The sequence below is a fragment of the Ruditapes philippinarum genome, unplaced genomic scaffold, assembly GCF_026571515.1.
Source record: "Ruditapes philippinarum isolate M1 unplaced genomic scaffold, ASM2657151v2 ctg1098_1_1_1_1, whole genome shotgun sequence".
Lineage (NCBI taxonomy): Eukaryota > Metazoa > Mollusca > Bivalvia > Venerida > Veneridae > Ruditapes > Ruditapes philippinarum.
In genome coordinates, this window is record NW_026862289.1 from 6,715 (window position 1) to 30,963 (window position 24,249).

The window sequence follows — 24,249 nt, forward strand, 5'->3', positions numbered from 1 at the left end:
ATGTAACGTTTGTTTAAATATAAACTATGCATTAAGGTTATATTGATAATTGCTACACAATATAAAATAAACATGTGCTGACTTAAACAACTGACAAGTTCCTTTTTAAAAAGGACCAACTGAAATTGTCGTGCAGCTTGCCATACATAGTATATTTATTCTTAGTATTTATTCTTAATGAGCACAGTATATCTGTCGACTGTCAAAATTACATTGTTCAAGTATTGCTACCACGATTAGTGTGACTCTTAAGATAGTCCTAATTCCCTTGATGAACTGTATCAAACTAACAAAAACCCATCATAACATGCAGGTACTTCATGTACTTATGACTCGAAGTCAGGAATATGAACTTTCCGGCAGTGCGGCTTTATCTGCGCTTAGTCTACCATATTCATTACCATTTCTTTCAACATGGTACTCAAATCAACAGACTAAAATAATTTATTAAAAACATAATACGTCAAAATAATATAAAACAATATTTGGTTAAATCAAATAACAAACGCTTGATATGTACTGTGTTTTGTGACATAAACTTTTGTTTAATCAATTTTGCTTCTTGTTAAGCGTCTCTTTATCATTCCTTTGAATATCATTGTTTCCTATATTTTGTATTAAATCGCTTTTTGTCCGTGTGACAGGTTTAGTTTTTCCTTTCGTTTTTAATTCACAACACTTTTGAAATAAATACATCATAACAAAAATAATTCCTTTGAGAATATACATGAAAAATTTACACATAATTGCACACGTAGTTCTGATTGCCAGAAATATCAAAGATTTTACATATTGCTCGGTTTGCAGCTTTAAACACATTTCATTCGAAAGAACTCTAATCACTGATATGTCTTTAGCTAAGTCTATAGGTAACTCCGAATGTTTTGTCAGTGAAAACACGTCAGCACCGTGAACGATGAGCATTGTAGTGACCTGTAAAAATCCAAGTGCTGCCGCAGTATGCAAAGGCGAGAACCCGTATTCATCCTGAGAACTCACATTTGCGCCGTGATTTAACAGCAACTTTACAGAATCAAGATTATTTGTCAATACAGCGTAGTGTAATGCAGTCAAACCCGTGTGATTTCTTTGATTCAGATCAAACTCTGACCGCTGATATCGCAATATGTGTAACAATTCCATCACATCCCCGTCCTGAATAACAGCATTTAAAATTGAGTCGACTGGAAACGAAATTCTCTTAGCGCTATGTGATGACGTCATTTTTGGAATAACCTCATCGTCATCACTATTGCCTGCTTCAACTGGCTCTTCTGCTTTTAACACAGTTATTGTTTGCATCTTTACAGCCATCTGCAACAAAGTTGTAAATGGTATTATATATTCTAGTAAGCAATCTGAAAATGTATTTGGTATTCAAAAAGAAATCATATTAAAACATAAATCCAAAATATTAGCACTGACAGTAGAAGATATAATTTAAATTATCAACATTAGCAACAAACTTAATAAAACATCTGTAAAATTTAATTTATTTAAAAACTCACAGCTAACCCAAGACACACTGGGGCGAATCCCGGCGTTATTCTCCCCTTTGAAGATTGTCATTTAGAAAAATGCAAATTTTACAATATAAAATATAATAATTAAAAGCGTTTTCCGCCAACAACCAATAATGAAAATACATGTACGAGAACGTCGCCTTGTCTCATGCGTATAAAATAATATAGAAAATTTCATTTTTCGATTAGAACTCACACATGAAATACATGATCTATTATATTTTTAAAACATATCTTGAAAATTATTAAAAATTGTATTGCATCATTAGTGAACAAACAAAATGTCCGTTCTTTAAAACTAACGACTCAGTTGAGGACACGTGCCTCGTTCTCACACTTGTCTGTCATTATTGTTAAGATAAAAACGTTAACAATTTCTTTACATTTAGTATACAACAAATCCACTAAATCCTGTTTGCTATACACAACTGAAGCTTGGCATATAATGCGCGCAAATCAACGTCTTTATATCATAGAATACAATATAAAACTATTCCGATGAAATTAAATAAGTGACACAAATGTTGTCTTATAGTCTAATGATAAGTTTAAAACACTTACTTTTAACAGCAAGTAATAAATTAGTAGATTCGTGGACGAAGACACAACACAATAAAGTACACATTTTATGATACATATAAAACGTTATTTGAGCCGCGTCATGTCAAAACCAACATAATGGGTTTGCGACCAGCATGGATCCAGACCAGCCTGCGCATCCGCGCAGTCTGATCAGGATCCATGCTGTTCGCTATCAGTTTCTCTATGTGTTATAGGGTTTGTAAGCGAACAGCATGGATCCTGATCAGACTGCGCGGATGCGCAGGCTGGTCTGGATCCATGCTGGTCGCAAACCCATTAAGTTGGTTTTGTCGTGACGCGGCTCATTTATTTAAACTGCGTGACATCAACCGTGAGAAACTTTACTCTAGCTGAGGACACTGGCCTCATTTTCAATTTTATTTGTCATTGTTAACAATGTTTTACCTACATGAAGTTTTAAATATGAATATATAAATATTTGATTGCTAATGTTATGTAGTACATATATGTTACATTTCAATTCTAAACATATCTAAACTATTTTACAAAATTAAATGATTCTTTCTTAAATTTCGTCTTTGATACACAATAGTTTCAATAACTAAACAATGATTTGATAAACATTATGTTGAGTGCTCATAATTATATTCTTTATCTTAAGCTGAAAAACATCATTTTTCGAATACAGTGAAAAATATTACGCACAAATTGCATTTTAATCGTACGAATATGAAATGTATAAAATATATAAAATAAGCACATGTATGTTTTTTCCACGAAATATATTGTTATATATCAACAGCAAAAATGAATGCTAAGAAGGTCATGTAAAACAGAAATAAATTACAAATTGTTATTGGTTAAAGTAATCTAAAAAACAATATAACTTTGTCTTACTTCGAACAAATACTTCACAAAAGAATTCAAAACAATTACTCATTAGATGGAATCGTATCTAGCCACAAGTATTTCACAAGCTTTTGTCGCATTGTTTATAGAAAACTGAAATTGCTTTGTCTAGAAACCATTGACATCAAGGAGTCGCAAACTTGTGATTTCGAAAAGAATTATTAGCTTCAATACATATGACGGCTGATTTGTGCCATACGTGTTTTCGAACCGCGACCCCGCCAAGCGAAAAGTCGAAAATTAACAAGTTAAAACGGCGGGGGCTTGTTTTCCAATCCACGAAATATATCAGTGTGGTTGTATATGCTTACTGTATATATTTATGTTGTAAAAAACATGCTAATTAGCGAGGGCGCGGGAGAAGTTAAATAAAACTTCGCCCCGAGGGGGCGCGGAGCGAGATTTATTAAATAACACGGTGGGGACGCATAACGAAAACACAATTATCAGCGGGGGCGCGGGGCGAAGTTAAATAAATAAAACTTCGCCGCGTACCCCCACGAGTTAGCGTGTTTTCGTCCTGCGACCCCGCTAAGCGAAATGTCGATAATGAACAAGTTAAAATGGCGGGGCGCGGAACGAAAACACGCTAATCAGCGAAGGAGCGGGGCAAAGTTTGATAAATAAAACTTCACCTCGCAAGGGCGCGGAGCGAGATTTAAGAAATAAAACGGCGGGTCGCGGGACAGAAACACGATAATTAGCGGGGGCGTGGGGCGAAGTAAAATAAATGAATCTTCGCCCTCGCTTATAAGCGTGTTTTCGTCCCGCGACCCCGCTAAGCGAAATGTTCGCAATGAACAAGTTAAAATGGCGGGGCGCGGAACGAAAACACGCTAATAAGCGAGAGAGCGGGGCAAAGTTTGATAAATAAAACTTCACCCGCAAGGGCGCGGAGCGAGATTTAAGAAATAAAACGGCGGGTCGTGGGAAAGAAACACAATAATTAGCGGAGGCGTGGGGCGAAGTAAAATGAATAAAACTTCGCCGTGCGCCCTCGCTTTTTAGCGTGTTTTCGTCCCGCGACCCCGCTAAGCCAAATGTCGATAATGAACAAGTTTAAATGGCGGGGCCGCGGAGCGAAAACACCCTAATCAGCGAGGGAGCGGGGCAAAGTTTAATAAATAAAACTTCACCCCGCGAGGGCGCGTAGCGAGATTTAAAAAATAAAATGGTAGGTCGCGGGACAGAAACACGATAATTAGCGGGGGCGTGGGGCGAAGTAAAATAAATAAAACTTCGCCTTGCACCCTCGCTTATAAGCGTGTTTTCGTCCCGCGACCCCGCTAAGCGAAAAGTCGATAATAAACATGTTAAAATGGCGGGGGCGCGGAGTGAAAACACGCTTATTTGCGACACTGCGGGACGAAGTTTGGTTTATTAAACTTCGCCCTGCGCCATCGCTAATTAGCGTTATTTCGCTCCGCCCCCCCCCCCGCCATTCTAACTTGTTAATCGCTTGACGGGGTCGCGGGGCGAAAACACGAATGGCACAAATCAGCATGATGAGTACCTACTTTTTCATATATCATCTATATACAAATGTACATATTAATTATCAGATTTTAATGAACCAAATATGGTTGAAAAATTATTGTATAAGTCCTACCTTACCTTATGTATAAGTAAGAAGGTACAAGTACATATTGCTACTGCAGGTTTTCTTCAGATTCTAGTACTGCTTTAATTATATGTCTTTTCTTGCGCCACTTTTATTAAATTTATGGTCTTATCACGGCGTTCAGTCCACCTAACTGGCTTTTCCTGATTACTAACTAGTAATAACCATTTTCTCCGCAAGTAATTGACTACTCACATGATTTCCGAATCAACAGGCCATAAGAACCAATTTCCGAGATCTATTGTAACGGACACACCCCGCCCCGCCCGATGATCTAAACAGCAATCCCTGAATTTCAAATCTGCCGTGATTGAGCTTAACGGGCTTAGAACATAAAATTGTAAATAAAATCATAACTGCCTGCACCTGGGTTTCGGATATTTATCATATCTGCGTTAACAGTTTCCTGGCTTTAAAATGAAATAATTACTTAAACAGACTGTTGTTTATCGCAAGTGTGCCAATTGGCAATTGATATATAAACTACAAACCAAAATAGATCAACATAATTTAAGAGAAGAATATTTCATGTTAACAGTTTTTCTTATTGAATATAGCATAAAGATTCAAGACGCTTGGATCAAACTATATTACCTTGAAATTCTCTTATAATTTTTATTGTGGAAAAATGCATACTTATTTTATCAAAAAGAACATGTAAGGAGCACACAATTTATACAATTCAAAATTTCGTATAAGATCAATTGTCTTGAAACATATCGGGAAATATTCTTAAGATGTTGATATTGATAGAACAAACATTAATAGGTTTAATTGCGTACACAGTACTAGTAACTTCACTAAAGATAGTGAGACGTGCACAATGTGTTACCAACTTAAGAAGAATACAGGTATCCCGAAGGACCAGAAATGTTTTACATAGCTTGGATGAAATACCGGATACGTTTTACAGCAGTCAAACAGCATTTGAAATTTGCTTTGTGAGTACAAATGTTATCTTAGAGGGAAGATTTTTTTCTTTTAAGGATCCAAGGAGCATAAAACAAAATTTACTAAATAGCAATAAAATACAGAAACTATTTTTATGTCCTAAGCCTTCAACATTGCTTAAAATTGCTTAATGAAATATTGTTGTAGAAAGATGATAACAGACCATGATACAATTACATCAATCGCATATTTGCCTTCGATGACTACTTTACAAAGTCAACATACTTTGTGTTAAATAATGCGATAATATGACCCAATATCAACATAACAGTATAGCAGCAAGCCAGATTCTATGAAAAGGTAATTTCAATGCTTAGGGTAAATGTTCTTTAAAGGGATGCCTAGCATTCTGTTTCATCATATAACTATTTGATATCCGAAAAAGTAATGATAGTTTTGTTTGTTTTTAAAGAATACTCTGGCTTAACTTTAACAATAACCTAAAAGTGATTTATGTTTCCTTTTAATGTTTTATATGTCCTTGCTGTCAATGTATTTATTTGCACAAATGTTGCAAGCAAAAATGCATAAATTACAGATGTTGCCAGCAACACTCGAGTCAAAATATTTACTGTTTTTAGATCGTGTAAATGTATTTGATCAAATCGGGATTCGCGAAACGGATAGTTTAAATACACAAATATAGGACGTGTTTGAATTAAAAACAATTCGTTTTTTTGTATTATAGCTTGATTCTTGGTGGAAACTTAAAACTTTCTCCTGTAAACGCTTATTACCTTTGTTCAATTTGAGACGACATTCAGTTGAAAGTCAATATTTGCTAAAAAGGGATGTACATCAAAATTACTGCCGAAGAGTTTATTGATATTTTCTGTTACAAGGAAGGTTAATTTGATAATGAGGGTAATAAATTTCACTGTCTGTATATTAAATATCAGGACAGACTTTGCGTGTTGATATTTTCCTGAGTAAAGGATAATATATGCTTAAATTTATGCTTTTTCATTTGTGTTTAGCAAATTAAGATATATACCCACACAAACAATTAGAAATTATTTCTGTATAACACGGTCATCAAATAATGTGAAGTGCATGTGCATTGGTTTTATTTGTTGAGATTAAATGGCAATTTTCCCACTTTCTCTGCAAGTATTAAGACATCAGGTACCATTTCAAGCATTATAATATTTCAGGCACGAGTGGGCACCAGAGTAAATCAATAGATTTTCCTTATGCTTGCAAAATTGTTTATTATAATGCGACGTCCCTGACGGAATTCGAACCTTTAGCGGTAAAGTTGATCGAATGACACGACCGTAACGATGCGACTATCTGTAGATATATATCATAAAATTATTAATAATGAAAAAGCATGAACATATAAAAAAAGATAAGCATTTGGTGTTTTTTGTTGAAATGATATAAATTTAACAATTTTCTGTGTAGTAACGTTGTTCTTTGTACGACTGGTAAATAACTAAGGCATTACGCAAATAGATTATGTTAGATGTAATATTTACGATGCTAAATTTAACACTTATTGCAAAGTCGAGGCACTTTATTAATTTCAGAGGTACCTTTCTATTTCAAATTATTTAAAAAACGTTAAGTTACAGGCAGGGAGACGTTTCAAGTTTTAATATTTGTTTACAATTATTTTATTATAATTTTCCTTTAACTAAGACCTTTTCTATACTAACTAATATAAAAGCGTAATAATGCAAATATAACATCAACTTACACAGGTATGAAACATAATATTACAAAATATTAAAACAGGAAATACACCAATTGTTTCCTTAAAGACTTAAGAATAATAATCATTTCCTTCATATGAATTTGTTGAAATCTGTTGAAGAAAATACAAGTTTCTTTCTAATTTCCTGCCGGTGAACACTAATAACACCACAAAAGCTTTCCCATTATTGGATCAAATCAATTATTTGACGGAAATGCCCCTAGTCGCATGAATTCAACACACTTTCATTTTCTTATTAAAGACAAGTTGAAATTGATTTGTCTGACAGGAAGCAAGCAGTAAGTTGAATACCTTGGCTAGACATGAGATTTCGTGTTAATTAAAGATTTACGCTGGATCGCAGCTCAAACGAAACTAAGGGGTCGTTGACTCTGCTGTGAGTTCTGGACCTGGGGTAGAGGGGTCTGTAAAAAGACAAGTATGCGCAACTCAAAATATTTATTCTTCTCTACAACAAAACCGTGGCCTGCGCCAACAATTTCTCAATTCAAGTGCAAAATATGAAAATCACAATAATCGATGAATGGCAAAAATATATGAATAATAATAGCATCATCTGCAAAAGTCTATTTACCTGTAAAAAGACAAGTATGCGCTACTCAAAATATTTATTCTTCACTACAACCAAACCGTGGCCTGCGCCAACAATTTCTCAATTCAAGTGCGCATGCGTTGTGCAGATTGGCGGGGAAATTGAAATATTAGCGAGAAAAGTTAATCGAAGATATTGAAAAGGTTATAAAGTACTATTATATATAGGTAACGGCTATTGGATATGAGATATGAGCTATGAGTGTATGAATTAAAGAAATAACTACGGAAAACAATAAGGGACATGGACATTAACATATAAATATACAGAGACAGGCATGGTCACGAACAGACCAAAAATATACAGCACTTGGCAAGACGGACAATGTATACTTGACCCTGTGAACATTTGTTGATGGTCAATTTTGAAGATTATTTTAGGTCCATTATGCCTCAGAAATGTTTTTATGTTTTTCTTTCTAACCAGCTCTTAAATCATTTCTAAAGTGTTTTAAAACTCATTGTTGCCATTTCTAAAGAAGGTATAAAAATTCGTTTATGAAACACAATGTCCCTTTAATTAATGAAAGATTTCAATTTAAGGTATACTTTCACATACATGTTATGATTCTGTCTTTTGACAAGTCAGTATTAAAATAAAACATAATAAGTTTTTTAAAAATATCAATGTTTCGCTTACGGTTTTAAAGGATATCAGTTATTGTACATGTAATATTGAAAATAAAGCGACATAATCTAAATCAAATCATCAGAACAAAGTATGAATGAACGAGCGAACGTAAAAATATTCGCCAAAACTATGAAACCGAAAAATGTTGCAGACTCAGAATGACTGGGTCTGTTCATGGTTGTTTGTGTACTCCATGTACGACTAAGATGTATTTCATTTGGGCAGTTACCTAACGAGCATGTCCGTGTAAGCATTTGCGCATTCTTTAGCAGTATACTGCCAATTTCTCTATGTTAACAACTTAGATTTGCATGGAGGAATAGATGTGGTTTGTAACTGCGGTCAAAAACCATGTATCCCGTCAAGAAATCGGCTAACTAGTAACTACTGATACTCCAATCCATCATTTTGGAAATACTGTTGATTATGCAGTTATAATGAGAGAATTCGCAAATGAAAGTTTTGAAAGAACAATTCGAACAAGCTAATCCGTCTTATGAACAAAAATCGTTCAACTAAAGATTTATTTTAAACGTCATTCTATGAATGTGATTCGTTACCTTTTATTTTTGACAGCCTTTAAATACTTTACTAAATCTATTCATAGCTGCGTCGTCTGGAATAAGTCACGAAATAACTGTGGACGGAGTGCATACTGAAAAAACAAACAAACACTTAAATCAAATGACGGGACAGTAGAGTTGGTTAAATCATGAATAAATCTAGAAATACATTTTTATTAATGTTTGATTTTGGTATTTGAAAACATTTCAATTATTGTATTGAACTATAAATAAAATTGAAATTAAATTCTATCTTTAATTGGTAAGCAGATTTGACAATCACATAACTTAAAATGATGAGGCAATCCTTATAAAGTATTGAATACGACAATGAACGTACATGGCGTGTAAAGAACCGAGGACAAAAATACTTTGTAAATATAACTAATAAAAGGAAATTACGACTACCAGGTGAACCATATTTATGGCAGAGTACTTATCAATGTGTTATCAGTAGTTAAATATGTTTTAAACAAGTAAATAACGGATTTGAGATAGCCAGCTCTAATAACTTCTGCCAACTCTCCTAATACATAGAGTGGCGGCGTGGCCGAGTGGTTAACGCGTCGGACTAGTAATCTTAGCAAGAAACTTTACATGAAATGAGAGTGTATCAATAAGGTTATAGCCTCCAACACAATCGAACTAAAATTATTTTGTATAATTAGTGAATATTCATGCATTATGTTCATATCAGCTTTATATATGTCTGCCTTTAAACTTGTGCATTAATGCATTTTATTATTCTAATCGTTTAAAAAGTCAGTTTGTTGTTTTATCAATTCGTTACACAGATTCTTGGCAGGTAAGCGGTTCGGTTAATATTGGTATATGCAAACAACCGTAATTATAAATGTCCATATAATCTGCCAAAAATCATAATTCTTATAATATTCGCCTTATCTACATTAGTAAAAAAGCAAACAAAATCACAACAAGAAACAACGATAATGATAAGTAAACATCCAATGTTCTAGAAAATTAAATTATATCAAGTAAAGTTCCAGACTTATTAACATTTCTTTCCTGAATGCTGAATTTAATATATTTGACATATCAGATGTATCAAATAATTTATTTGTTATTTACCTATGGTGCGGAATTTGTTTATGCATTATCGGATACTGCCTTTTAATATGATAATATCTGTCTAGATAAAATAAATAATGTCATTAATTATTTTTGTTAAAGAGTTTGGTTGTATCTATTTAACATAGACAGTGTAAAAACAACTACTTTTCGACTTTACCTTTCTTTATTGATTTATTTCCATAGAGATGATTTGTTTTCTTGGCAAATAAAAACATGTACATAGATATTCATTATCTCACAAAACACACAAAAATAACAAATCATGTATCAAAAACTCACAAAAATAATGAAAAAATAAAATAAAACGAAATGAAATAAAATAAAAAATTATGATTTTTTTTCTTATTATTTGTTTATTAATAAACAAGATTTTGTAAAACAAATGTGTATGTATCAAACTTATGCTGGCACATTTACGTTACTATATATACTCTTTTGCACTGCGATGTTTTACGTTTAAAAATTTCTCCTATGGCTATGAACGAATCAATGGTAAAACAGCTTTCATCCATTGTTAGGTATTTCTATCGAGTGACACTAAAAAAAGGATTGGAGCACCACACTAAATACCGTATTCCGGTATATACCGGGCAAGGCGCTTGAATAAAAAAATACTAAAATCTTGCCTTTTTACCCAACGGAACGAACTTTAATAGGTTTAATTCATCTTTTCACACCAATTTATGTATGATAATGAATGAAAAATGTAAAAATCGGCAAAAAAAACGATATTTGTCTTTTTGTGATCATGATTTCTGCAAGCGTCTAGAGGTACTGCACCAATCCTGTATTGAGTTAAATCCATTTCTATCACTGTATTGTTTAAAATACAAATTAAATGTAAGTTAACAGAGAATTCTTAAATATACAAATATACATGTTTTAGCAAATTACATAAGAAAACAGATTTAAAAAACGTTTCGAATATTATATGACATTTCAAAGATACTCCAGGCATAAGTACTTATGATATTTTTACCCCTGCTTATATACATCAAATTACTTTATGATGGCATTCTTGTAGTTTCAAATTCCAGATGATTACGTTAAATGTGTCTATGTGGGTGTCCATATAGAGAATACTCTTATATTGTAATATTGTAATATAAAGGGTAATTACGAAAAATACATTTAACTCAAGGGCAAACTTATTACAAAACCACAATTATAAATAGTTTCTCTGAATTTTACTCTATATTCTTGAGAAAACTTAAGTATAATTCTTCAACAGAAAGAAAAGATATATAAAAAAGCTTTCTTTTCGTGTCCATTATTTATTATGTTGCAAATTGTAAGAAATGAAAAGCGTTCCCTTGAAAACAAATTGCAGTTTACTTAAACGGTTTATTGCTTTTAAATATCGAATTTCTCTCACTTTTATGGCTTGAATAACTTTGGAATCGGAAACTGTTTATTTAAGTATGTTTCATATATCATGTGTGATGTTATATATGGTGAAAACTAAGTAAATAAATATAAAAGAATAACAAAAATATTACTGTAAAACTGTTCATTGCTATTACATATATGTGATATACGCTAATATGTTATCACAATTAGGATGAATACTTTAAACAAAAGAAGGCCTTCTATCTGAAACAGATACCATTAAATCCTTTACAATAAACCTTTATATTCAAAACACATTAATTATCAACCCTACTGTACATTGTAATAATAATTCTCCTCCTGTGAGATGTATCTACATGTATCATCTAATATTATATCCGTTAAACTAGATTTGTACTACATTCGTTTAGATGCGGTATTTCGAGCAATAATAACAGTACTTTCAACACTAACGATATCTTCTTAAAAATACGACAGCTTAATACATTCATTCTTTATTGATTAAGCTACATACAAATATCAGCAACGATGAAAGCTACAATGTCAGAAGTTTAGTATTTCTTGGTAAAGGAAGAGAGAGAGAGAGAAGTTTTATTTTGGAGGAGTAAAATAATTAAAAAAGGAAATAACAAAAAACAGGCAAAAGACCTGCAGGCCTTAAATCTACAACCTAAAACTCCATTATATTTAAACAATATATCGAAAGAAAGAAGTAAACTTTACAGTGTCATACATAAAATGCCTTAGGTCATTGACATATAGGTGCAGAGAAGAAGAAATTTTACTTAGACTTTATCAGTTTATAATAATTCTTGTGACAGGGCTTCGGCAAGCGTGAACCCAAGGACAAAAACTTGGACTAATTTGGAGGAAAACTTCTACACACAATGCTTTTCACCAAATATCTAAGCTCTAAACCTTGAAATTATTGAAATGGTACACTTTTATATATTAAATCATATTTTAAACTTCCATGCCGTAGATATGAAATCTGGCAGGCAGTTTAAATAAACTTTGAACAATTGATTACAGAGATGTCTTGTGAAGCAATAATTGTGGACGGCACACGGACAACAAACACCCATCGATGTTTCAATCTTATCTGTTTTATTTATACATGTTTTGACAGATGTTACAACTTATCGCGAACATTCAACAAAGATTATCTTACAGACCTAACGTTTTTTCAGAATCTTTTGTTTAATATTGAGTTGGCAATTGAAACGTGTTGGATTTAAAGAATGAAAATCCATGCACATCAACTTTTGTGCAAAAAAAAATCTTTTTTATAAAATTCTATTTTTCTACTATAGTCAAGATTATTCATTTATTGAATGTTCTTAAGCTATACAGTATAATCATGACAGAAACTACTTTGTCTGTCTTCACATTTTACACTGGATCAGACATATTGTATATATTTGTCTAATTCATGATTGTAACTTACAGACTGACAAGAAGCCGTCTTAGACAAATCGACATCATCATATAAATTCCGTAATTGAATATTGTGAATTGTGATCATTAATTGTGTACTTTGTTTTTTTTAATGCACATCGCCACTCACAGTAAGACTCTAGATTTTCTGGCGGAGGATGAGCTACGCTCTATGGGCACTATTTCAGATCACAAGAATGTCCCTTAATAGATCCAGCGACATTCCTTTAGCTTGCTTGGTAGCTTTCTTTCATTAATAATCCAAGGTCCGCGGCGGGATTCGATATAACATATTCTTAGATCATTGACACACTTATGTCAAATAATCTAATTGTAAGAGCTATATGTAGCGACGATGTTTTTCAATCCTTTGATGCAATTGGAAAAAAGCATAACGAAAATCAATGGTGTTACCAGTTATGTTGAAGTTGCTCGCCGTTAAACTAATTGTGTCGTTATCAAGCCTTTTGTTATTATTTTGTATGGGTTCTCGAAGCTAATATGATCTCAGTCGACCATAAACTAACGACATATATCAGAAAGATTTTCGCAATGGTATCAAGTAATGAACCAATGATAACAATTTATATGAAATTATTCACTAGACTCGGATTTTATAATGAATATTTTAGTTTGCAAATATCGATACAGAGCGATTGAATTTGTTGATTTCAAAACATTGTCAAACAAACAATATAAAATTGATATGGCAAAGTGAATAATGGCATAAATAAATGTACTAGACGACAGTTTTTTAATGAAGGCAAATATAAAAAGTCCTATACACACCATGCAAAGAACATGCATTACAATACAAATAATTGACCATCATCAATGCATTTTGTGTATCTTAAACAACATCATTATCCAGCTTCATTTGTTTGAATGATGACATTGTCCAAAAGGGTCTTTGTCTTTCTTTGAAGGTCAACTTGTATTTATGCTGTAAAATATGAAAGCCCATAAACTGAACCATCAAATGATATAATCCAACCTTTCAGAGTTGAAAAGCTAAACATTAAAAGTTGTTCAAGTGTGAGTTTCCTGTCTACAAAACCAAAATGTAATTGTTGTCTGATAAGCTGCTTAGCAAAGAAAATAACGTAAATAACTTAATGTAAATCCATCGCAATAAATAGAAATTTAGGCGAAGATTACGGATCTGAAATAGAGTGGTTGAAATTTTTTAAACATTAACTGCATCTATACTCGCTGTAAGTTAAACGCTTTAAAATAGAATCTATTGCAGTAAACGTTAGTTTTTTGAAAGCTTTCTTGAGACATGTAAAATTATGTATCACACAACATTTAAAGTAACTCCCGGTATAGTAATAGTATGGTGACTACTAAAAGTAATAGTTTTCTAATTCTTTTTCTAAAGCAGTGCTTTGTTAAAAACTGAATGATTCTTTTCGTAAATGTAATCTTATGTATGTATTACTTTAAAACATATCAGAAAAATAACACAAATGCAATGAAATTAGGTTTTATGAATATACAATTGAGCATAACATTTTTGATAATTCTAGTTACATGGTGACAAGCTAAAATATTAATATAATATTTTGATAACAAATCATTTAAAAGGTGAAAAATCTCCCTTCACACATGATGTTATCGCAAGCAGTCTTTTTGTAAGATGTTTAATGATATAATATAAACTGTTTTAATTTGTCAAAAATATAATACTATGTCATCTGACAACGAAAGGCATTATTTGTCAATTATTGTCAATTATTGATGTTTGTTAAAGTATTGTTTTGAGCAAAGGAATTGTTAATATGTTGAAACAATTTATATCTTGAAGTACTTCCTTGAAGGCGTATTCACATGATTTAGTAATACATGAATCTGTAGTTGCTTGATCGATTAACGTTTTGATTATCAACAAATAGTATTATTTGCAATAATTTTCAACTACGTATATTTTAAAGTAAGAATGATCAACAATTTTATTCTTTTTCAATTTGAATTTTTCTTTATATTTATGTATTACACCGTTCTGTATGCATTACGGTGACTATTGACAAGATATATATTCTGACTTGTATGAATGGCTTATTAATGTTAAATTTCTGTAAATAAATACATGTATATACCTTTTCAATCATTCTTCTATTTTAAAATGATTTATAAGCATATCTTATTTGACACATTACCGCTAAAAATATAACTTCGACAGTCGCAACGGTGTACACATAATGATGTACATTTTTCACTGCTTATGTCTGTGCATATATTACATGTATATAGGAAAATTGCAATACTTCAAAGGTATTGATTTCTCTGTGTTGCATCACTACAAACTTGAATTCAGAACAATATGTACCGTAGTTTCATTTTGTATTATTGTTACGTGTATCTGTTGTCCCTTTGATTCTCTTATCTGCTTTTGTGTTTGAACTTTGAACGATTGGGTTAATAGCATGCTAGAATAAATAATGCTTCCTTATAAATAATACTAAAGATAGATTGCTGATCTTGCTATACCCAAATATATATATATATATATATTTTAAGATTTTCATTTTGTTGTTTAATTTGGTTATAGTTTTGAAACATGCAACATACCTTTGGTTGCATGATTTATCTGTCATAAAACATATCTTCATTTTTTTGTCTGTCTTGTAAACAAAATAATAAACCCAAAACTTGCATGTTATTAACGGATAAAGGATTATTAAGGGAAGAAGATATATAGATACTGCATATTAATTCTTATCTTCATATGTTGTATCTTATTTGTAAGATGTTACATGTACCAGGTGAAATGATGAAGTCAGTTATAGCTAACTATATAATTGTGTAGATGTTACAATGATATCAGACTGTTGCTTTCATAAATCATGTTCACGATGTTTGTTGATTTTGTTTACGTCAAACTTTTGTTTAAAGAAATACTATGCTCAAATTTGATATATTATAATAAGATAATATTGATAATATTGATAATTGCTACACAGTCTCTTTGCTAATATAAAATACACATGTTTGAGTTCACACAAAGTACATGTGTTATGTTTAGAATTCTACAATTCAATAGGTGGTCACAATATGAATGTATGTTATTAAAACAACTCGCACTTTTAGTTTCTTTTTAAGGAAAAGACCAACTTTACATGTCCCGTAGGTATCGCAGCTTCTCATACATAATTTTTATTTATTTTGTTATTCAAGTAAGACATATTTAGTAAGAATTTCATAGATTTAAATCAATTTCTGTGATTAAGATATTTGACTCAAGAATGAGCATAGTATATCTGTCAATTGTCAAAAATACATAAGATTGCTAAAGTATTGTGACCATGATAAGTGTGCCGGTAAAGGAAGAAGTGACTCCTTGTATACTACTAACTCCTTTGATGAACTGTTTCAAAATATTAAACACCAATGATAGTATGAAGGCTACAGCATCACATTTCATTCATCAAGGTACTAAAATCATCAGACTAAAATAATTTATTAAAAAAAAACATAATACGTCAAAATAATATAAAACAATATTTGGTTAACTCAAATAACAAACACTTGATATGTGATAAGTTTTGTGACATAAACTTTTGTTTAATCAATTTTGCTTCTTGTTAAGCGTCTCTTTATCATTACTTTGAATATCATTATTTCCTATATTTTGTATAGAATCGCTTTTTGTCCGTGCGACGGGTTTAGTTTTTCCTTTTGTTTTTAATTCACAACACTTTTGAAATAAATACATCATAACAAAAATAATTCCTTTGAGTATACACATGAAAAATTTACACATGATTGAACACATAGTTCTGATTGCCAGAAATATCAACGATTTTACATATTGCTCGGTTTGAAGCTTTAAACACATTTCATTCGAAAGAACTCTAATCACTGATATGTCTTTAGCTAAGTCTATAGGTAACTCCGAGTGTTTGGTCAGTGAAAACACGTCAGCACCGTGAACGATGAGCATTGTAGTGACCTGTAAAAATCCAAGTGCTGCCGCAGTGTGCAAAGGTGAGAACCCGTATTCATCCTGAGAACTCACATTTGCGCCGTGATTTAACAGCAATTTTACTGAATCAAGGTTATTTGTCAATACAGCGTAATGTAATGCAGTCAAACCCGTGTGATTTCTTTGATTCAGATCAAACTCTGACCGCTGATACCGCAATATGTGTAACAATTCCATCACATCCCCGTCCTGAATTACAGCATTTAAAATTGAGTCGACTGGAAACGAAATTCTCTTAGCGCTTTGTGGTGACGTCATTTTTGGAACAACCTCATCGTCATCACTATTGCCTGTTTCAACTGGCTCTTCTGCTTTTAACACAGTTATTGTTTGCATCTTTACAGCCATCTGCAACAAGGTTGAAACTGGTATAATATATAATAATAAGGGATCTGAAATGTATTTGGTATTTAAAAAAATCTTTAAAACATAATCAGATATCCTAGCACTGACAGTATAATGTGGAATTTAGATTCTAAAAAATTAATATAGAATCTACATGCTACAAATTTAAATATTCTGCATTATTTGATTTATTTAATAACTCACAGCTAACACGAGACAGTCATGTAGAAAAAATCAAATTTTACAATATAGAATATAATTAAAAACGTTTTCAGTCAGCATTCAATAATAAAGATTCATGTACCAGAACGCCGCCTTGTGTTATGCGTTTAAAATAATATAAAAATTGTCTTTTATAGATTAGAACATTGAAATCATGATTTACAATATTTTTACAATACATCTTGAAAAACATTATAAATTGTATTGCAACAGTACGTCCGTTATTTGAAAATTACAATAGAAACATAACGGTTAATTTGAGGACACGTGCCTCGTTCTCACACCTGTCTGTCATTATTGTTAAGATAAAATCGTTAACAATATCCTTACATTAAGTATACAACAAAATCCACTAAATCCTGCTTACTATACACAACTGAACCTTGGCAAAAATACAGACAAAACAATGTCTTCATAATACCACTATTCCGATGAAATAAAATAAATGAAACAAATGTTATCTTATAGTCTAATGATAAGTTTGAAACACTTACTTTTAATAGAAAGTGTAAATTATAGATTCGTGGACGAAGACACATCACAATAAAGTACACATTTTATGATACATATAAAACGTTATTTGAACCGCGTCATGTCAAAACCAACATAATGGGTTTGCGACCAGCATGGATCCAGACCAGCCTGCGCATCCGCGCAGTCTGATCAGGGTCCATGCTGTTCGCTATCAGTTTCTCTATGTGTTATAGGGTTTGTAAGCGAACAGCATGGATCCTGATCAGACTGCGCGGATGCATGCTGGTCGCAAACCCATTATGTTGGTTTGGTCGTGACGCGGCTCATTTATTTAAACTGACATCAACCGTGAGAAACTTTACTCTAGCTAAGGACACTGGCCTCATTTTCAATTTTATTTGTCATTGTTTACAATGTTTCACCTACATAAATGGAAGTTTTAAATATGAAATATAAATATTTGATAGTTAATATTATGTAGTACATGCAAATTATCCATTATGTTTTGTTTATAACAGTTTTAACATTTTTTCTTCATATTTCAAAGGATTAAAATCATATACATGTAATTACATGCTGCAAAATGTTATTTGAATTTCTAAAAGAAAGAGTGCTTCCAATTTGCTTGCATGGAAGAGATCTTTTTGTATATTTTTAAGACCAGTTAACGCATGAACGCAATCGAATCTCAACCAATAAAGCCCTAAATGAAATAGCGGCAAAATATTTTGTTTCGGAATATTTTATTCTGTTTAAGTACGGTGTTCGTGTATGTATAGTAAAACAGACATTTTATGTTCAATGTTTTTCTTTTTTATGAATCTACCATAAGATTTTGAAAACAACATCATTATAATAATTGTTTTTCTTTTTATTTGTTGCATTTCATTAGATACAGCTTTATACTATTTAATTTCACATTGATTTGTTCTTTCTTTTGCAGTCAAGCGTTTAAACTGACCTGCTTAAATGATATAATGTATTGTATAAGACCTTTAAAACTGAGACTGAATACAGAAAGAAAAAGAGTAAAAAGCGCAATAGGTAGGCAAATGATAGCTGATTGACATATGGCAATGTAACTATAACTGACTGTCCTTTGTTTCAAGAAACGTTTCACAATTTACCCATAAATATTAACATTTATTTTGTGCGTGTAACATTTCAATTCTAAACATATTTAAAATATTTTACATAATTGAATGATCATTTTTCAAATTGCTTTTTTAATACACAATAGGTTCGATAACTTTTAAATGATTTAATTAACATTATGTTCAGTGCTCATATTTTCTTTATCTTAAGCTGAAATAATTCTTGTTCAAATACAGTAAAAAATATTACGCAAAATTTGCGTTTTAACTGTACGAATATGAAATGTATAAATTATATAAAATAAGCATACTGTAACCCAATTTATATTCGCGGATACAAATTTTCGCGTTTTGCCGAGGTCGGACATATTCGCGAATATTAATGTTCGCGTTTTCTTGATTTCCGAAAAAAAAAAAAATTCGCGGATTGGAAAGTCCGATGGGGCCGTCAAATCCATTAGCCGACTATTAATGTTCAATAATTGAGGTCATTATTGGTGTCTTGAATGGGATTAACAATACGCTAGCCTTATATTGTATTGGTAAGTGAATTGTGATCACAATTCAGCAAAACATTTTCTCAATATATATATTATGTGCATCGTTCGTCTTCATTTCTAAACATGTCGTTAAAAGGGTGGTTGATAAAAAATAAACCTTCAGAATGCAGGGATGTTAACTGAACTATACAGGCTGTTTAGTTTGACGGGTAAAAAGCGATACTAGTATGAAACCATCTTGTATTTCACTGTTTGTAAGTATGTACACCCAATACCCTTTTGTGATGCTCGATAGGTTTATACCAACTTTGTCTTAACAATTCACTCAAACAATTATTTTATAGGATCAAAAAAACAATAGCCTTTTGTGATGCTCGATAGTTTTCCCACTTTTGTTAACGATTTATTCAAATAGTACCCTATACGGAACGTAATTGACAATAGGCCTACTAGTATTTCATAAACTGTATTAAAATGTGGATGTTTATTTTGATTGCTATATTGACATAGAGTTCTTTTGATATTTATGAAATAGTAGTAGTTTACTTAGTTTGTGTTTTTATTGCTTTATGGCAATATTCATAACAATTCATTACTTCCTAAGAGGTGCCCGTAAAATTCGAATATATCCGGTCAAGTAGCTTTGCATGAACAACGTCTAAAATAAAAATTCCTCTCTAATTTATTCGCGAAATCGTGCGGACTTATTCGCGCAAACAAATATTCGCGCTTCGTGGCCATCCGCGAATAAAGCGAATATTAATTGGTCGCGAATATTCGTTGGGTTACAGTATGTATGTTCTTCATCAATTTGCCAGGATATTGTTATATACCAACAGCAAGAATGAATGCTAAGATGGTCATTTAAAACAGAAATAAATTTCAAATTGCTATTGGTTAAAGTAATCTAAAAAACAATATAACTTTGTCTTACTTCGAGCAAATACTTCACAAAAGATTTCAAAGCAATTACTCATTAGATGGAATCGTATCCAGCCGCAAGCATTTCACAAGCTTTTGTCGCGTTGGTTAGAGAAAACTGAAATTACTTTGTCTAAAATCCAGTAACATCAAGAAGTCGCACTGCGAAAAATGGGATTTCGAAAATAATTATTAGCTTCAGTTGTCAATCCAGTATCTATGATGGCTGATTTGTGCCATTCGTGTTTTCGCCCCAAGATCTCGCCCAGCGAAAAGTCGAAAATTAACAAGTTAAAAGGTCGGGGGCGCAAATTGTTAATTAGCGAGGGCGCGGGGCGAAGTTTAATCAATAAAACTTCGCTCCGCGGGGCGTGGAGCAAGATTTAAGAACTATAACGGCGCGGTCTCGGGACGAAAACACGCTTATTAGCGGGGCGATGTTAAATAATAAAATTTCGCCGCGCGCCCTCGCTTATAAGCGTGTTTCGACCCGCAACCTCGCCAAGCGAAATGTCAATAATAAACACGTAAAAATTGCGGGGCGCAGAGCGAAAAAATGCCAATAAGCGCACCCGCTCTTCCATCGTTTTATTTCTTAAACCTCGCCCCTCGCACTCGCTAATTAGCGTGTTTTCGCGAAAACACGAATGGCACAAATCAGCCAAGATAAGTACCTTCCTTTTCATATATCAACTATATACAAATGTACATATTAATTATTAGATTTTAATGAACCAAATATGGTTATAAATTATTGTATTAGTCCTACCTAACCTTATGTTTAAGTAAGAAGGTACAAGTACATATTGCTACTGCAATTTTTCTTTATATTCTAGTACTGCTTTAATTATATGTCTTTTTTGCGCCACTTTTATTATGGTCTTATCGCGACGTTCAGTTTACCTAACTGGATTTCTGGATAACTAACCAGTAATAACCATTTCTCCGCAAGTAATTGACTACTCACAGATTTCCGAATCAACAGTCAGTGACAAATGGCAAAAAGAACCAATTTCCGAGATCCATTGTAACGGACACACCCCGCCCCGCCCGATGACCGGAACAGCGATCCCTGGATTTCAAATCTACCGTGATTGAGCTTAACGGGCTTAGAACATACAATTAGTAAATAAAATCATAACTGCCTGCACCTGGATTTCGGATATTCATCATACCTGCGTTTACAGTTTCCTGGCTTTTAGAATAAAATAATTACTTAAACAGACTGTTGATTATCGCAGGTGTGCCAATTGGCAATTGATATATAAACTACAAACCAAAATAGATCAACATAATTTAAGCGAAGAATATTTCATGTTAACAGTTTTTCTTATTGAACATAGCATAAAGATTCAAGACGCTTGGATCAAACTATATTACCTTGAAATTCTCTTATAATTTTTATTGTGGAAAAATGCATACTTATTTTATCAAAAAGAACATGTAAGGAGCACACAATTTATACAATTCAAAACTTTGTATGAGATCAATTGTCTTGAAATATCGGGAAATATTCTTAAGATGTTGATATTGATAGAACAAACATTAATAGGTAAAATCGCTGGTAAGGTTTAATTGCGTACACAGTACTAGTATGCTCACTAAAAATAGTGAGACGTGCATAATGTTTTTACCAACTTAAGAAGACAACAGGTATCCCGAAGGACCAGAAATGTTTTACCTCGCTTGGATGAAATACTGGATACGTTTAACAACTGTTAAACAGCATTTGAAATTTGCTGTTGTGAGTACAAATGTTATCTTAGAGAGAAGTTTTTTCATTTAAGGATCCAAGGAGCATAAAACAAAATTTACTCAATAGCAATAAAATACAGAAACTATTTTTATCTTCTAAGCTTTCAACATTGCTTAAAATTTCTTAATGAAATATTTTTGTAGAAGAGATGATAACAGACCTAGATAAAATTACATCAATCGCATATTTGCCTTTGATGACTATTTTACAAAGTCAACATACTTGGCGTTAAATAATGCAACAAAAATCAACATAACGGTATAGCAGCAAGCCAGGTTCTATGAAAAGCTATCTTCAATGCTTAGAGAAAATGTTCGTTAAAGGGACGACCAGCATTCTATTTCATCATATACCTATTTGACATCTGAAAAAGTAATGATACTATTGTTTGTTTTAACGAATACTCTGGCTAAACTTTAACAATATCCTTAACGTGATTCATGTTTCCTTTTAATGTTTTATATGTCCTTGCTGTCAATGTATTTGCACAAATGTTGCAAGCAAAAATGCATAAATTACAGATGTTGCCAGGCAACACGCTCGTAGCACTCGAGTTAAGATATTTACTGTTTCGAGATCGTGTAAATGTCTTTGATCAAATCTGGATTCGCAACTGAAACTTGTTGAAACGGATACTTTAAATACACAAATAAAGGACGTGTTTGAATTAATAACAATTCGTTTTTTGTATCACTTGATACTTGGTCGAAACTTAAAACCTTCTCGTGTAAAACGCTTATAACCTTTTTTTTCAATTTAAGACGACATATAGTTGAAAGTCGTTATTAGCTAAAAGCTTGTAAAAAGAGATGTACATCAAATTTAATGCCGAAGAGTTTATTGATATTTTCTGTTACAAGCAAGGTTAATTTGATAATGGGGGTAATAAATGTCACTGTCTTTATATTAAATATCAGGACAGACTTTGCGTGTTGATATTTTCCTGAGTAAACGATAAAATGTGCTTAGATTTATGCTTTTTAAAAAATATTTACGCATATTAAGATATATACCGACACAAACAACTAGACGTTATTTCTATACAACACCGTAATCAAATAGTGTGATTCATGTGCATTGGTTTTATTTGTTGGGATTAAATGGCAATTTTCCCACTTTCTCTGCAAGTATTAAGACATCAGGTACCATTTCAAGCATTATAATATTTCAGGCACGAGTGGACACCAGAGTAAATCAATAGATTTTCTGTAGGCTTGCAATATCGTTTCTTATAATACGACGTCCCTGGCGGGATTTGAACCTTAAGCGGTAAAGTTGATCGAATGACGCGACCGTAACGATGCGACTATCTGTAGATATATATCATATTGATAGTGAAAAAGGATGAAAATATAAAAAGATGAGCTTTTGGTGTTTTTTGTTAAAATGATGTAAATTTAACAATTTCTGTATAGTAACATTGTTCTTAGAACGACTGATGAAATAGCCAACTTAAGGTATTACGCAAATAGATTATGTTAGATGTAATATTGATGATGCCCAATTTAAAACGTCGAGGCACTTTATTAATTTCTATTATTTAAAAACGTAAAGTTACAGGAAGGGAGAAATTTCAAGTTTTAATATTTGCTTACAATTATTTTATGATAATTTCCCTTTAACTAAAATCTTTTCTATACAGACTATTATTCAAGCGTAATAAGGCAAATATAACATCAACTTACACAGGTATGAAACATAATATTACAGAAAATTAAAACAGGAAATAAACCAATTGTATCCTTAAAGACTTAAGAATAATAATCATTTCCTTCATATGAATTTGTTGAAATCTGTTGAAGTAAATACAAGTTTCTTTCTTATTTCCTGCAGGCGAGCACTAATAACACCACAAAAGCTTTCCCATTATTGGATCAAATCAATTTTTTGACGGAAATGCCCCTGGTCGCATGAATTCAACACACTTTCATTTTCTTATTAAAGACAAGTTGAAATTGATTTGTCTGACAGGAAGCAAGCAGTAAGTTGAATATCTTGGCTAGACATGAGATTTCGTGTTA

General features: G+C 32.2%; 1 protein-coding gene across 1 annotated transcript in view; it reads right to left on the reverse strand.

Annotated features, from left to right (window-relative positions):
• Positions 1-397: 397 nt before the first annotated feature.
• LOC132718552 (poly [ADP-ribose] polymerase tankyrase-like) overlaps positions 398-24,249 on the reverse strand; it is a 41,137-nt gene continuing 17,285 nt past the window's right edge. Inside the window, exons 3-4 of the mRNA XM_060702263.1 lie at positions 16,503-17,264; positions 398-1,314 (exon numbers count right to left, since the gene is read on the reverse strand). Coding sequence (XP_060558246.1) covers positions 550-1,314; positions 16,503-17,264 — 1,527 coding nt within the window. The 3' untranslated portion in view covers positions 398-549. The remainder of the gene's footprint in view (positions 1,315-16,502; positions 17,265-24,249) is intronic.